General features: G+C 45.5%; 1 protein-coding gene across 1 annotated transcript in view; it reads left to right on the top strand.

The window, feature by feature from the left end:
• The window catches only part of ORC1 (origin recognition complex subunit 1), a 35856-nt gene that overhangs the window by 313 nt on the left and 20257 nt on the right, over positions 1–15286 (top strand). Inside the window, exons 2-6 of the mRNA XM_053248066.1 lie at positions 271–364; positions 969–1096; positions 11492–11658; positions 13068–13437; positions 14224–14509. Coding sequence (XP_053104041.1) covers positions 276–364; positions 969–1096; positions 11492–11658; positions 13068–13437; positions 14224–14509 — 1040 coding nt within the window. The 5' untranslated portion in view covers positions 271–275. The remainder of the gene's footprint in view (positions 1–270; positions 365–968; positions 1097–11491; positions 11659–13067; positions 13438–14223; positions 14510–15286) is intronic.

Genomic DNA, 15286 nt, shown 5'->3' with positions numbered 1-15286 from the left:
GTCACAGTATGCCTTCTTTGCTTGGTGGCCAGTGGCTGCGAATTCGCCCGGGCGCGGGTGCTATGGGAGAACTGAGACCATTCTCTTGATCTGACTTGGTTTTTCCTTCTCTCAGCTAAACACTGAATAAAAACTGTTCTAGAATTATCAAAAATTATCAAGGTGCTTTTACTCAGAAGCAGTGTCCTTGCTTTTTGCTTTGTGACAGCAATGTTATATTTTGCATATATGCATACACAAAAGTGGTTTTATATCTGCATTTCTTCACAGAAGTCATGAACACAAGAAGCCAGAGTAAACGCATGTACTCATGGATTGGGAAAGTTATCCGTTCAGACGAGCAATTGCAGATCTCATATTATAGGTGTGTACCCAGCTTTTTTGGCAACTATTCCTAAAAAGTAAACTATGTAGCCTTGAGGTGCACTTATAATAAACTGTGATTATTATAGTAATAATAATAATAGTTATAATAATTAATTATAATACAGATAAATTTAAAAAATGAAAGTAGATCTATATTTGGTATATGTCCGGCTGGTTTATTTTTTGTTTTACAACACACTGTAAATATGTGTGGTACTTTTCACCTTAAATTGTACAACAATATTGCCCTGTTTTGTTAAATACATCTGCAGTCACTCTTATTCTGTAGTTTACAAGATGAATGTTGCCTGTAATGGATGTAAACACAGCTGCAAACCCTATGACCTTAAAATACTTTCTTGATTCTGCTGAAGCCTTTAAAATGAAAAGCGTATAGCTTCTGTCTGTTACAACATTGTACTAATGTCTTGTCTTGGTAAACTTTAATGTAAATTAAAAAGAACACCACCACCACATTAATTAAAGAGGGATATGTGGACAAATGAAAGGAAAAGAAGTAGAGGCCAAGATGAGGCTGTTAGCCTCAACAATATATCTTAACTAAAGGATGTGTGACACATTTTATGTCTACCACTTTCTAGGGGAATATCTTTTAAATCAGAAAAAAAGGATACCAAAATCTCTATCTTCCCTGGAGAGTTTGTTTTAATAGAGGGTGAGGATACAAATCGGCTCTCTGTGGCAAGACTTCAAAAATTCTATGAAGATGGTAAGCTAGTGTGTGTGCACACTCTCTCTCCCCCCAGGGGTGTGTGTGTGTGTCTATTTTAGGCATTTATATCCTTATTGCAATGTATGTAGATATCTAGGTGTGTGCGCGCATGTGTGTGTGTGTGTATTTATATTTAGAGTTCTAGTTATTTTAGGCATTTATATCCTCATTGCAATGCCAAGTCCGCATGTATTTTTTTAGCATGTCTTTTCTCCAGTGCTGATAAAGAAGCTCAAAAGACAAAACTCTAAAAGATATTCATTTTATAAGAAGAGGTTTGTGCCAGCAGAACTATTTGTAAAAGACCACTTCTGGAGAGGCAGCCATATTAGTTTGCTGCAGAAAAACAGTAGTCTTGCAGCACCATAAAGACAACTTATTATAATGTAAGTTTTTTATGAATTAGTCTATCTGTTTCATCAGGTGCATCTGATGAGGTTGGCTTTAATCTATGGGGGTTTATGCTTCAATACATATCAGGTCTTTAGGATGTCACATGAATTTTTTGTTTCTAAAAGGCAGAGCTCTGATTTCCTCAGAGTTTTCAGTAAGTAGAGTTTGGGATGCAGATGAGAGGAGATACTGAGAACTACTGACTTCAGTTCCTATAGGCCAGTGGTTTTAAATTTTTTGTTCAAGGGAGCTCTGAGGTTTCTTCAGTGTTTGTTTGAAGTTTGTTAGTGGGGAGATCTATAATAGTGAGCAACTGGTGCCTGTCTTGGGGGAGATCTGTTGGACTGTGGCTGCTGCTGTCCTGTGGGGAGTGTGTGCAGACTGGGGCGCGTCAGCAGTTCCTGAGCACCACCTGCTTGGACTAGCCAATTCTGGGCCTATATAGAAACAATGCCTGTGGTGGTGGACCTGTCACTAAAGGGGATGAAGAGGCCGAGGGCCAGTTCCCCTGGCCCAGGAATGTACTTAGGTTTGTGTGTGTGTGCTAGGGATGTGCACAGAACCGGGCAGGGGCGGCTCGAAGGGGCGGGGTGTAGGACTTTAAGGGCCATTTAATATGGTCAGATAATTTAGCAGGGACCCTGATAAGCTTCTGTTTGAGTCTTGGGTGGGATTAGTTTGTAATGTATCTAGGCTCATCTGGAGATTGGGAGACATAGTCAGTGGTCATATCCACTGACTATGGAGCAGCTATTTTAGTGGTGGTGGAGAAAAGAAGTAATGGTGGGTCAGTGGGCCATTACAGGGTAAGGGAAATCAGAAATCTAATAGCTGTTTTCCCTTCTAGCTGTCCTGCCAGCTCTTTGACCTTGGGGAGCAGTGCCAACTACCCACAGAGCCTCATCTTGCTCCTTTGTAATGCCAGGTCGGCCCAGAATAAACCAGAAATTATCCATGATGTAACTATGGATGAAGGGGCCGACCTGGTATGTATCACAGAGACTTGGTTGGGGGAGGCTGGTGGCCCAATCTGGTCTCAGCTTCTTTCTCCAGGTTACTTTGTTGAGGAGCAGGTGAGAGGAACTGGGCAGGAAGGTGGAGTGCTTGTGGTCTACACGAATAAAATCTCTAGGATCCCTGTTGAAGTATCTGACCATATTAAATGTGTGTTCTTAAGTTTGGGGTCCAGGGATTGACTGGGCCTTCTGTTGGTATACCGATCATCCTGCTGCCCAACAGAGTCCCTAACTGAGCTGATGGACTTGTTCTCAGGCTTGGCATTGGAGTCTCCCAGGCTTGTGGTGGTGGGAGACTTCAAAGTTCACTTCAGGACCAATTTGTCTGGGGTGGCTTAGGAGTTCATAGCAGCCATGACAACTATGGGCCTATCCTAAGTGGTCTTGGGACCAACGCATGTCGCTGGTCACAAGCTTGATCTGGTCTTTCACTCTGATCAGAGTGGTGTTCCATGGGTGGGGACTTGTGTTATTTCCCCATTGTGATGGATGGACCACCAAGGTTAATATTTTAATTGTGTCTTTTTTACCATTTTGTATTTAAATTTTTGCTGTAAACCACCTTGGGATTATTTTAACGAAAGGCGGTATATAAATTTAACAATCAATCAATCAAATCAATTTTGAGCTTCTTTGAATGGTGTGGCCTACCACATGTTCTTTTGACCATTGTCTGATATAGCTTATACAGTCATCTCTCACCAAACATGAGGCTTCCATTCTGGCAAAACCCTGCAGTTGGAAAATTCCCTGTTCGCAAGGCATTAAAGTATATGGGAAACAGGGGGTTAAGGGAACCACGATCACAGAAACATAGAAAAATAAATGGGGAAATGCTAAAAAAAAAATCACTAAAAATCCCTTAACATTGCTAAGAGTCATCAAGAAGAATGAGCAGACTGAACCTCTGAACCCCACCAAAACCACTTCTTAAAAACTCAAAAACACAAAAAATCCTCACCAACCACGAATACTCAGGTTGCGGTTGGCGAGACCAGACACAATTTCCTAGTTGTGGATACTCAAGAATGTGGTTGGGAAGGGTTGACTGTCCTATCTAGCAGTGGGGTTGTTATAGAAGTTTGGTAGATATTATAAATGTTTCTCTGAGGGAGGGCAGGATGCCTCCCTGTCCTGAGGAGGCAATCATTAGAGCTCTTCTGAAGAGGCCTGCATTGGATCCCTCAGTTAAGCAACTATAGGCCTGTCTCCAACCTTCCATGACTGGGCAAGGTAACTGAGAGAGTGATGGCATCCCAGCTCCAGACAGTCTTGGAGGAAACTCATTATTTAGGCCCATTGCAAACTGGCTTTCGGGGGGTCTATGTGGTGGAGACTGCCTTGGTTGGCCTGATGGATGATCTCCAATGGGGAATTGACAGAGGGAGTGTGATTCAGTTGGTCCTTTTGGATCTGTCAGCGGCTTTTGATACTACAGTATTAACCATAGTATCCTTCTGGAATGTCTGAGGGAGTTGGGGGTGGGAGGCACTGCTTTGCAGTGGTTCTGCTCCTACCTCTTGGGCAGATTCTAGATGGTGTCCCTTAGAGACTTGCTCCTCAAAATCTGAACTTTGATATGTCTCCCAGGGTTCCATACTGTTTCCAATGCTTCTTAATATCTATATGAAACCACTGGGAGAGATAATCAGGAGATTTGGTGCAGGGTTTTATCATTTTATTTTTTTATTTTATTTTTTACCTCCCTAAATGCCCACTTGGAGGCAGTGATGAACTGGATGAGGGATAACAAATTGAGACTATCCAATTAAGACAGTGGTACTTATTGTGTGTGTTTGGATCGTGGGAGACAATTTTGATCTGCCAATTTTGGATGGGGTCACACTTCCCCAGAAGTAACAGATACAGTTTCAGAGAGCTTCTGGATCCAAACCTCAACCTGGGACCGCCACGGAGAGATCTGGATCCAGAAGAACTCCTGGTATTGGCCAGAGGTGCTTTCTATCAGCTTTGGCCGATACACCAGCTGCATCCATTTCTTAGGATAAATGACCTCCAAAACAGTGGTACATATACTAGTAACCTTGACTACTGCAATGTGCTCTCTGTGGAGCTGCCTTTGTATGGAGTCCGGAAACTGCAGGTGCAGAATGTGGCAGCCAGGTTGGTCTCTGGGTCATCTAGGAGAGACCATATTACTCCTATACTGGCTATCAGTAAGTTTCCAGGCAAAATACAAGATGCTGGTTATAACCTATAAAACCCTAAATAGTTTAGGCCCAGGGTATTTAAGAAAACGTCTTATTTGCTATGAGCCCCATCGCCCATTAAGATCATCTGGAGAGGTTTGTCTGCAGTTGCCACCAACTTGTCTGGTGGCTACACAGAGACAGGTCTTCTCTGTTGCTGCCCCGAGACTCTGGAATGGAGGCTCTGCTAAAATAAGAGCCTCTCAATCTCTGACAACTTTTAAAAAGTCACTAAAGACTCTTTTTTTTCACCTAAGCATTTTAACTTGACTGGGGTTTTAAATTGTGTTAAGGTTTTCATTTTTGTTTTCATTTGCTTTATGTTGTTGCAAACCACCCAGAGACGGAAGTTTGGGAAGGCCTACAAATCTGACAACTGTCTATGAAAAACAGTCTGCCCATAACTATCAATCTTCCCCTGATGCACAGCAACAGAGGTGCTGGAACATGCCCTCTGATGCACTCTTGATTCACATAGAGCAGTAGTAGTAAGTTCCAGTCGGCCTGGCCCATGATGCAAATAAAGTACCCTGCACCCTAAGAAAAAGGTTGATTTTTCCCCTGAGTAGTAGATCCTCAGAGAGGGTGATGAACTGCGCATGCTCGAGACAGAACTGGAATCATGTGATTTGCTTGTAGGCGTGGTTGCCTCCCAACCCCAGTTCCAGTTCTGTCTTGCTTGGGATAGGACGTATTTTGGAGAGAGCTCTGTTCAGTCTTTGTATCAGATTTCCCTGTCTATGTCTGCTCTTTGTCTTGGCTCTAGTCTCCTTCGCTTTTGATAGTGTGCAAGGGTGGGAAGAGAGCAGTTCTCTATCAGGCTATAAATTTCACTTCCAAAAAATTTCTTTTTGATTCTGATTCCGATTGGACAACCATAAAACTTCTGTTTTCAATTATTTCCCCCACCATTTTCCTCTACCACCCTATGGAATCGGCGCATGCTGAGGAGATCATGCAGGGCTCCCTTTCAGAGAGTGCGCAGCTGCCGCAGCGCCTGGGCAGCGCACCGCCTGCAATGGCTTCTCAAGCCTGTCTCTCGGTGCCGGGCGCTTCTGCCCCTCCCCCGCCATTCCCCACCTCAGCTGACCAGTCTCGGGCTTCCATGACTTCAGGGCAACGTTCATCTAAAGCCCTAAAGAAGTCTAAACATTTGAATGACCAGCCCACCTCCCCCAAAAAGAAGCGGAAACGCAAGGATGCTTTACATCTGGCCGAGGGTTGTAAACGGCTGAGCGAGCAGCTGCTTATTCAGGCAGTTTGCCACTGCTCGAAAACTAAGGCGGGCAAAAATGGCACCAAAACGAAGGAGCGGTTTAAGGAGGGCTCCAAGCACACACCGAGAGTTGAGGCTGGGGACCGGAGCCTGGTGGGCGATATTCCGGCGCCAGTTCCTCCCCGATGGGGACGCAGCGGCTGAGGGGGACCCGGCTGGTCCGCGCATTCCCTCCCTGCTGCAGGACCGATAGCGCGCCAATTCTCCTCCTGCGCAGCGGCAAGAGAATCAAACTGTGAGTAGGGACCCACTGAGTAGCCCAAAGCTACTCAGTGGCTCAGGGACTTTTTTGCAAGGGAATTTCAATTAGAGCCACCTGCGGCTCCGAGTAGTTTACAGGGGGATCAGTCCACCCTTGCTCCTTTAGGTGCTCCTTCCTCCATACCCCCTGTGCCAGACATCCCCCCACTACCAATTCAAGGGGTTAGAGGGTGCAAAAGGACCAGGAGACCAGGCAGTGACCATTTTTCTTCTTCTTCTCCTGACTCTAGCCCCCGCCGTAGGGCCATCCCCCTGTGGGAACGTGGTCTTTTTATACCTAGACCTCCTGTCCACAGAGCCAAATGCAGGCGCAAGGTTTACTCCTCCTCGCCATCCACTTCTACTGGTAGGGAGAGGAGGCCATCTAGACCGGAACCACCTGTGGTCCCTGCTCCCACCCCACCTCTTCCCCCTGTGGCCCCAGTTCCACTCCCCACACAGATACCAACCAGATCTGAACCTCCGGCGGGTCCTCCCTCCTCATCTGGGGAGGATTCCTCGCACTCACAACCAATTATCCCTAGGGATCCCGTAGATTCGGGGAAGGAAGAGGGAGAACTTTCGGAGGAGGAGGTGACCCCTCCCACATCTAATTCTACTAGGCTTTTTTTCTCTACAGATTTTGAGATATTGCTGGCAAAGGCAAAACGCACAATTAATGATGTCTCCTCTTCAGCAACAACACTGGACCAACAGGTTTTTCCACCCTCTGACCCAGTGACCCCAGTGGTGCCTTTTCCTCCTCTATTTCATAGGGTGATGTGTGCCGAGTGGCAGCAACCCACATCCTCCAAGCCCATCAGCAATTTGCCAAAAAAGCATTATCAGCTACCATCAGAGGTATCCAAGCTTCTAGCCACTCCTAGGGTAGACCCCCCGGTGGTCCAAATGGTCTCGGGGGCTGTAGTACATTCGGAGAATCAGGAACAACTTAAGTCTCAAGAAGACAGATGTTGCGATGTGCTTTTAAAAAAGGCCCACGACGCTTCCGCTGCCACCATCAAGATGGCCACAACTAACTCCATCTTTGCTCAGGGGTCAGTATTATGGTCTAAAGAATTGGTCAAGATGGTTCCCCCGGAGCTTTCTAAACTACGCCAGGGCATAAATAAAATGGCCAAGGCCGCGGCCCTAACCGCCGATTCCAGTCTGGACATCATCCAGCACTCATCTAGGGCATTGGTAGCCGGAGTGGCCGTTCACAGGACCCTGTGGCTAAAGTCCTGGAACGTCGATTCCAAGTCCAAGTTGGCCTTGACTTCAGCTCCATTCGTTGGGTCGGATCTTTTTGGTCCAGCATTGGATCCGATTCTCATAAACACGAAAGATAAGAAAAAGGTCATGCCATCTGCACGTAAGGATTTTAGACCTTCTTTTCGAGGTTCACATAGCTCCTTTCTCCCCTTCAGGCAACAATTCAACCAATCCTACCATTACAACCAATCCTATCAACCCAGGGATTTTTGCTCCCAGACAACGAGAGGTTTCAACAGACCTCAGTGGAGACAGCGATCCCGGGGCCCAGAGCGCGGAGCATCCTCCCATCCCTTTGCCCCCTACTATCGACATCGAAAACAATGACTCCATCCCAGTGGGTGGGAGGCTGTCACACTTTGTCCTGACCTGGATGTCAACAGCCTTGGACACATGGGTCCTGGACATGGTGTTCAACGGATACGCCATAGACCTGATATCTTCCCCGCCACACCGCTTCATTCCCACACCAAGGTCTTCCGTTCCGCAAAAACATCTTCTGATGCAGCAAGCAGTGCATCACCTTCTCCAGATCAAGGCGATAGAATACGTCCCTCCTTCCCAAAGGTTCCTAGGTTCCTATTCTATCCTCTTTCTGGTACCAAAAAAGGACGGCTCCTGGAGGGCAGTGCTGGACCTCAAGGCATCCAACCACTTCATATGAAAGAAAAAGTTCCGTATGGAGTTGCTCCACACCATAAAGGAGGCGGTTCGGAGAGGACTATTTGGCCTCGGTGGATCTTTAGGAGGCCTACCTCCATGTTCCTATCAGACCTTGTGATCGGAGGTTCCTACGCTTTGCATACGACGGGGCTCATTTCCAGTACCGCGCCCTTCCCTTTGGCCTGGCGTCAGCGCCAAGGGTATTCTCAAAACTGATGATCTCCCTAGTGTCATTCCTCTGTCTTCAGGGGGTTGGGGTCCATCTGTACTTGGATGACCTGCTCATCAGAGCACCCTCCAGAGGCCAGGCCATCAGGGACGTGCACACAACACTATTGGCCTTGAGGGATCACAGTTTTGTCGTGAACAGAGAAAAAAGTCATCTGACTCCATCCCAACAGCTGGTGCATCTGGGAGCCTTCTTTGACACCGCGCAGAACACGATATCCCTTCCTCCAGAGCGCAGGGAAAAGATAGTCAAACAACTACAGCCTCTGCTACGCAAACCACACGAGGACATCATGGTCCTGGCTCAAGCACTCGGCTCCATGATAGCCCGCCTGGACTGCACCCCCTGGGCAAGGTGGCACTCCCAGCCCCTCCAGTGGCTTCTTTTGCTGTTTCAGGATCACATCATGGCAGTGCACAGGCAACACATCACCATATTCCAAGCAGTCAAACGCTCAATTCATTGGTGGCTATCCCAGGCCCTCCTACGGGGGCTCCAGCTTACGGAACCCAGACAGATTGTAGTCATGACAGATGCCAGCCTGTCAGGCTGGGGGGCCCACTGTCAGGGACAGGTTGTACAGGGCACCTGGTCGACCGAAGAAGCCCCTCTTCCCATAAATTGGTTGGAGCTCAGAGCCACCCGCCTGGCATTGCAACACTTCCAACAGGTCCTTCAGGGCCGCCACGTCCTCCTACGTACAGACAATATCACGGTCAAGGCGCATATCAACCGCTGGGGGGATGAGGTCCTGGCTACTGATGCGGGAGACCGATCTGCTTTTCAGTTGGGCAGAAACCAACCTACAGTCTCTCATATCCGAGCATCTCAAGGGCGACGAAAACGAAATAGTAGACTGGCTCAGCAGGGAGGCAGTGGACCCGGGAGAATGGGCCTTATACCCAGAGGTCTTCCATCAACTCACTCGAGTACTGGGGGCTCCCCTGGTGGATCTGTTTGCAGCCCCAGGCAACAACCAACTGCCTCGATTCTTCTTGAGATATCATGCTCCAATGGCGGAGGCGACAGACGCCCTACACTCTCGATGGCCAGACGTTCTGCTATATGCCTTTCCTCCAGTCCCCATTATCATGAAGGTCATCCAGAAGCTTCTCCTGGAGAAGGCAGAGTTTATTCTTGTGGTTCCTTTCTGGCCTCGACGTTCGTGGTTTCCAGACCTACTAGGTTTCCAGCCTAGCAGTGTCTCCGCCATGGCATCTACCAAACCATCCAGACCTGTTGCGTCAGGGTCCTCTTCTACACCCGGACCCCCAGTGGCTGCAACTAGCCGCCTGGAGGCTGAGCGCGCGAAGCTAGCAGCGAGAGGGTACTCCACGAGCGTGCAAGACACCATCCTGGCCTCCCGGTGGCCATCCACTATCAGGGTGTACCAATCAACATGGTCAGATTTCTTATGAAGGGCTCAAAGTCATGGGAAGGATCCCTTAACAGCTGGAGTACCCGAGGTCCTCAATTTTCTCCAATCAGGCCTGGATATGGCTCTCCATCCCAGTACACTCAAACACCAGGCTTCTGCTCTCACATCCGTACTGCAGATCTCCTCTTCTTCAGCGGGTCAATTCTACCTTCACCCACATCTATCCAGATTCCTGCGTGGAGCCACCAACCTGGATTCCCCCCCCCCCCCCCGCTTCAGCGCTTCCCATCCTGGAATTTGAACCGTGTCCTTAACGCCCTCACGGGGGACCCGTTTGAACCAATATCATCCATTCCTCTGCGGATCCTGTCTTTCAAGTTACTTTTCCTGGTGGCCGTGACCTCGGCTCGCAGGGTCTCGGAGTTAGCCGCCCTCTCAGCATGAAAGGAATTCTGCACATTTCATTCTGATTCAGCCGTTCTCCGACTGGACCCTACTTTTCTCCCAAAAGTTAACTCTACGTTCCACAGATCCCAAGTTATTGTTCTCCCTTTTTTCTGCCCGGTGCCAGTGCATCCTAAAGAAAGACTGTGGCACAAGCTCGATGTGCGCAGAGCACTACGCACATACATCCGCCGCACCAAGGACATTCGCAGATCCGATGCTTTCTTCGTTTCCTTCCAACCATCCACCATCAGCAATAGGGTTTCCAAAGCCACTTTAGCGGTTTGGATCACTTCATGCATCCGTATGGCCTACACAGCACTTCACCTCCCTCCTCCCGGAGGAGTGACCGCACATTCAACCAGAAGTGCTGCCACCTCGACGGCTTTCTCGGCCCACGTTCCTCTATCTGAAATATGCAGGGCAGCTACTTGGACATCCACCACGCCATTCATAAAACATTATAAAATACCTGATTTTTCTCAGGACCAGGCAGCCTTCGGCCACACGGTCCTCCAGCAGGTGGTCTGAATACATCTCTCCCATCCCAGGACCTTATTCTTAGCTTGGGCATGTCCCTCTCTGAGGATCTCCTACTCGGGGGGGGGGGGAAGGAACATTGGTCTTACTGTGAAGGGTTCTTTCCCCCTGTAGTAGGAGATCCCCAGCCCCGCCCGGGTGTATTCTTCTGGGTTGGGGTCGTTGCCCTCACTACATCCGTGTCTCAGAGCTGGGGCAGGGTCTCCTGGGGTTCCGAGGCTGCTTTCAGGGTTCCTAGTGCTTAGATCTAGTTTCTGTCCTGTTATGTCGTTTTTCTTTTTCTCCTGTTTTTGTCAATTCAGGTTTGTTCTGCTTTTTGGCAATTACACACGCATACATCCATGAGCCCTCTCCCGTCACATTACTATACCTCGCTCTTCATTCCTGGAACTGGGGTTGGGAGGCAACCACACCTACAAGCAAATCACGTGATTCCAGTTCTGTCTCGAGCATGAGCAGTTTATCACCCTCTCTGAGGATCTCCTACTACAGGGAAAAGAACTCTTCACAGTAAGACCAATGTTCCTTTTTCTGCAAAATTTTGCTTTTCCTACAACATTTTGGCAAGTATGTAAGGCTTCCTTGGCAAACGTATTGATATGTAAACTATTTGCTGAAGTTAGAAACATCATTGCTCAGGCCACTGCCTAATTTCCTGAAGTGAAGGAAGCATCTTAACACTTAAGTGCTCTTGTTAACCCAGATCTTAATTGTTTGTTCTACCCCAGGTGCTCAGGAGAAACATGCAGTTGTGCAGTGGTTCACTCATTCTGAAGAAATACCTCTTAAAAACCGATTATCTTGGGGAGTAGTAGCTTCTCAACAGATATTTTTTAATGAAAATTCTGAACGGGATACTGACATAAATGTTACATCTATCATAAGTAATGCCACGGTGCGTATATAGTCTCCATGTGTAGAAAGGGAAGGTTCTTCACTATGGAAAACCTTGTGAACATTTTGAAATGTATAATGCTGTTCTATGGTAACGTTATTGTTAAATATTTGTAAACCTGGTGTTTTTAAAATCTGAAGTTTGATAATTCTGCATTGGTCTGTAACGGGAAGTGTGGAAAACACCATTGCAGGTGCTTTTGTTTCTTGAAATGCATTGAATATCAGCATATGTTATTATCCTGATTTACTGTATGATCTTCTGAGTTCCTAGATGGACACAGCAGCTCATAGGATTTAAACTCAAAGAGTCCCATTTGAGTTAATACATTTAGCATGACATTTAGAACCGGCTGACTGCTGATTGCCCACCATTACTGTGGTGCAGTAGTACCACATAAGAGTGCTTATGTGGCATTTGCAGGCCTGGTGACAACCATGCAGAGAGTGTGTTTTAGAAGGTTCAATCAGTCTGGGAGCCAAAACCTCACCACACCTGAGTGTCAAACATCTTCTGTAGTGTGGGCTCACTTAGGATGGAAGGTAGTGCCAGGTGTCTGTCTGTCTGTCTATTTTCTATGCTTAGAATATCACTTGAACTGCAGTGCTGCAGGTTGCTTTTTGTTCTGCTACTGCTAAAATGGACCCTGAGGATAGGCAATTTATCTTCACTAGGGATGTTCATGGAACCAGTGGGGGCTGGTTTGAAGGTGGGGGGAGACACCTTTAAGGACGGGGGAGGGTGCACTCCCCCCCGCCGCCACCACGTTTCCCCCAGCAGCGCTCCCTTGAAAACTGGACCGACGGGGCGGCAGCATACTTCCCTGCTGCCCCGTCCCCTCTTTGGTCCGGAAGTAGTATGTGCATGCAGATGCACGCACGCTACTTCTGGTCACTTCTGGACCGAATAGGGGACGGGGCAGCAGGGAGGTACAGTGCTGCCCTGCCAGTCTGGTTTTGGAACTGCTTTATTATGCAGCTAACAAATATTTTTTTAATTGGGTGATAGCCCTTTGTAAATAGTGTGAGAACTGAAAATGGATGGTGCTATCCAACTTAGAAAGTGAATTCCAAAGATGGAAGTTTCAGTTTTCATTATGCCAATGTATTATGATTTGTTGAATATATATGTGTTAGAGGATTCATAGTTTGAAATGTGTTTTGAGGGCATGGTTACAAGTGTGTATGAAACCTTTACTTATGCTTTAATTTTGTTATACTTTAAACAAAAATGACAGATTTGAATGAACCTAAGATAGTTTAACATAGTACTGAAGACTAGGTTAAAGTTTTGAATAGAATGACACATGAACTAGAAGGAAATGTCTACTTTATTCTAATCTAAAGAGCCATCTTCTCTTGTTTCATAAGTTTCTTAGTTATAGAACCTAGTATTATTGATATCTTTAGGTTATTCCACTGTCCCTGGATGAAGCATTGCCTAAGGATAAACAGATGTTCTTTGTAAGGGAATCTTGGAATGGAAAAAGCTTTAAGCCATTGCCACCTAGCTTGTTGGCAGAGTTAAAGGACTCTGTGAAAATGAAGAGGAGTGACACGAACATTGCAGCTGATTATCACTTGACTCCATCAAGCACTGCTTGCTTGTTAAGAGTAGAAACAGAGAAGGTCACTCGGAGTACCGGAAAAAGCAAGAACAGAGCGGATATAGAATCAAAACACTCTACCTTCAAGTCTTCCCTGGCTAAGGAAAGGCATTTCCAAAGAATTGCCAATGGCATTAACACCTCAGGAGCAAAGAAAAAATTGCAGTTAAACAGTATGTACACAATTTATCTTGCCCATCATTTGCAAAAACACTACCAGCAGCTAGTATGCCTCTTTACAGATGGCAGGTCCAATGGCTCTGGAAACTGAAAAACGGTTTATCTATTTGTTATCTAGAACTGAAAATATTTTTTTTTATGAATGACTGTTGCAGAGACAACAGTCCTTGTATCATTTACCAGAACAACCTTGGTTGGGGTTTTTTGGTGGATTTTCAGGAGTACAAACGATTGAAACTTCTATAACTTTTCAGTAGGAGTTTGAAGGATCATGGTGGTGAATTGGAGATAGCTGAACACCAGTCAGTTTTATTGCAAACAGAAATATTGGGATTGCATGATAAACACTGGGAAAACAAATATGCGAAGTAAAAAAATAACCTACTTCTTTCCCCCACCCCGCAAGTGCTAAAAAGTATTTGAGCCCATTGCCATATTGTAGCCTTCCTGTTTAAAATTTATATTCTGTGCTGCTAAATGCTCTCATCTGAAGTTTAACTACTTGGTATTCAGTGTTCCTTGTAACAGGGATTTTCAGATATTGTTGACTACAACTCGCATAATCCCCCGCTGCAATGACAAAGGCCATTGCAGCTTGGGATTTGTAGTCAATATCTGGGAATCCCTGTTAAAGGCGACACTGTCAGTAGTCCATCTTGCACATACGGGTTCAAAACTGATGGTTACTAAATAAAACCTTTACCAGATAACACTTTGTTATGGAATAGTCCACTTTCTTTGTTTAAAACCTATTGATATTTGATGCTTTTGATTTTTAGCTCCTACAAAATCTCCCAGAACCAGATTCACAGAACAAGATGTGATTGCGCTTCTAGACAATGATATCATCAAACCTCTGGAGCAAACAAATTTTAAACGAAAAGTGACGTTCACTGGCACTGAAGGTTCTCCTTCCAAAATTTTCTGTGCTCCTGATGAGGATGATCTATTTCTAGACATTAAGCCACTGGTTGATGAGAAAATGAGTGCACTTTCTCCTTGCAAGAGAAACCAACATTCAAGTCTGAAATCTAGGAGCTCTGGTGTGAACAGGAATACAACAGAGTAAGTGACAGCATCCTGTCTCAGACCCAGTTATATTAATTTGGTTTTGTTCTGCAGAAAGGTATTTTGAGGCATTCAAAACATGTTTGCTTTTTAAAGGTAACAATATGGACTGTATAGGTGAGGACCGTCATTGACTAGGCAAAGTCATTTTGCATAAATTACACTTCTAGGAAAGTTCAAGAAATTAAATATACGTAATAGAATTTCTTAATGTACTACTTGCAAAGGGGAAGTAAAAGAACAGTTTGACATTTGTAAGAGTTCAGCTTCAAACGTTTTATTGACTAATTACCATATATGGTAAATTTGAATCTATTTAAATTTAAATTGGTTTAAATTTAAATGAAATTTAAATTTATATGGTAAATTTGAATTGAGAAAGATCATGTGTTTCTCTTGGGCATGATGTCATTTTGGAAGTATTGATCTGATTATTGAGTGTTAAAAATCTGTTGAGATTCAGTTAAAATGTTATATTCAAAATTTCTTCTAAAAAATACCAAAACAATTATTTAAACAATTTCTCCAATATATTCTAGTTTTAAAAAGAGCATTCAGCTAATTTCAGTAGCAGGATTGTTAATGCAAAATTTGGTATCTGTAGGTCATTGGGAAGTATGACTATTTCACACAACCCGATGAACCAACAAATTCTTCAGATATATATAATAATATATAATAAAGGACTCCTGAGGTAGAACAAAGGCAGCATCCAGACTAGCTAGTCTTGACTAAGCACCATTGAAATTAATGGGATAAGTTGGTCATGACAAA

The sequence above is a fragment of the Hemicordylus capensis genome, chromosome 4 (genome assembly GCF_027244095.1).
Source record: "Hemicordylus capensis ecotype Gifberg chromosome 4, rHemCap1.1.pri, whole genome shotgun sequence".
Taxonomy (NCBI): Eukaryota; Metazoa; Chordata; class Lepidosauria; order Squamata; family Cordylidae; genus Hemicordylus; species Hemicordylus capensis.
Note: the sequence above shows the minus strand (reverse complement) of the source record. Positions and strands in the feature narration are given on the sequence as shown.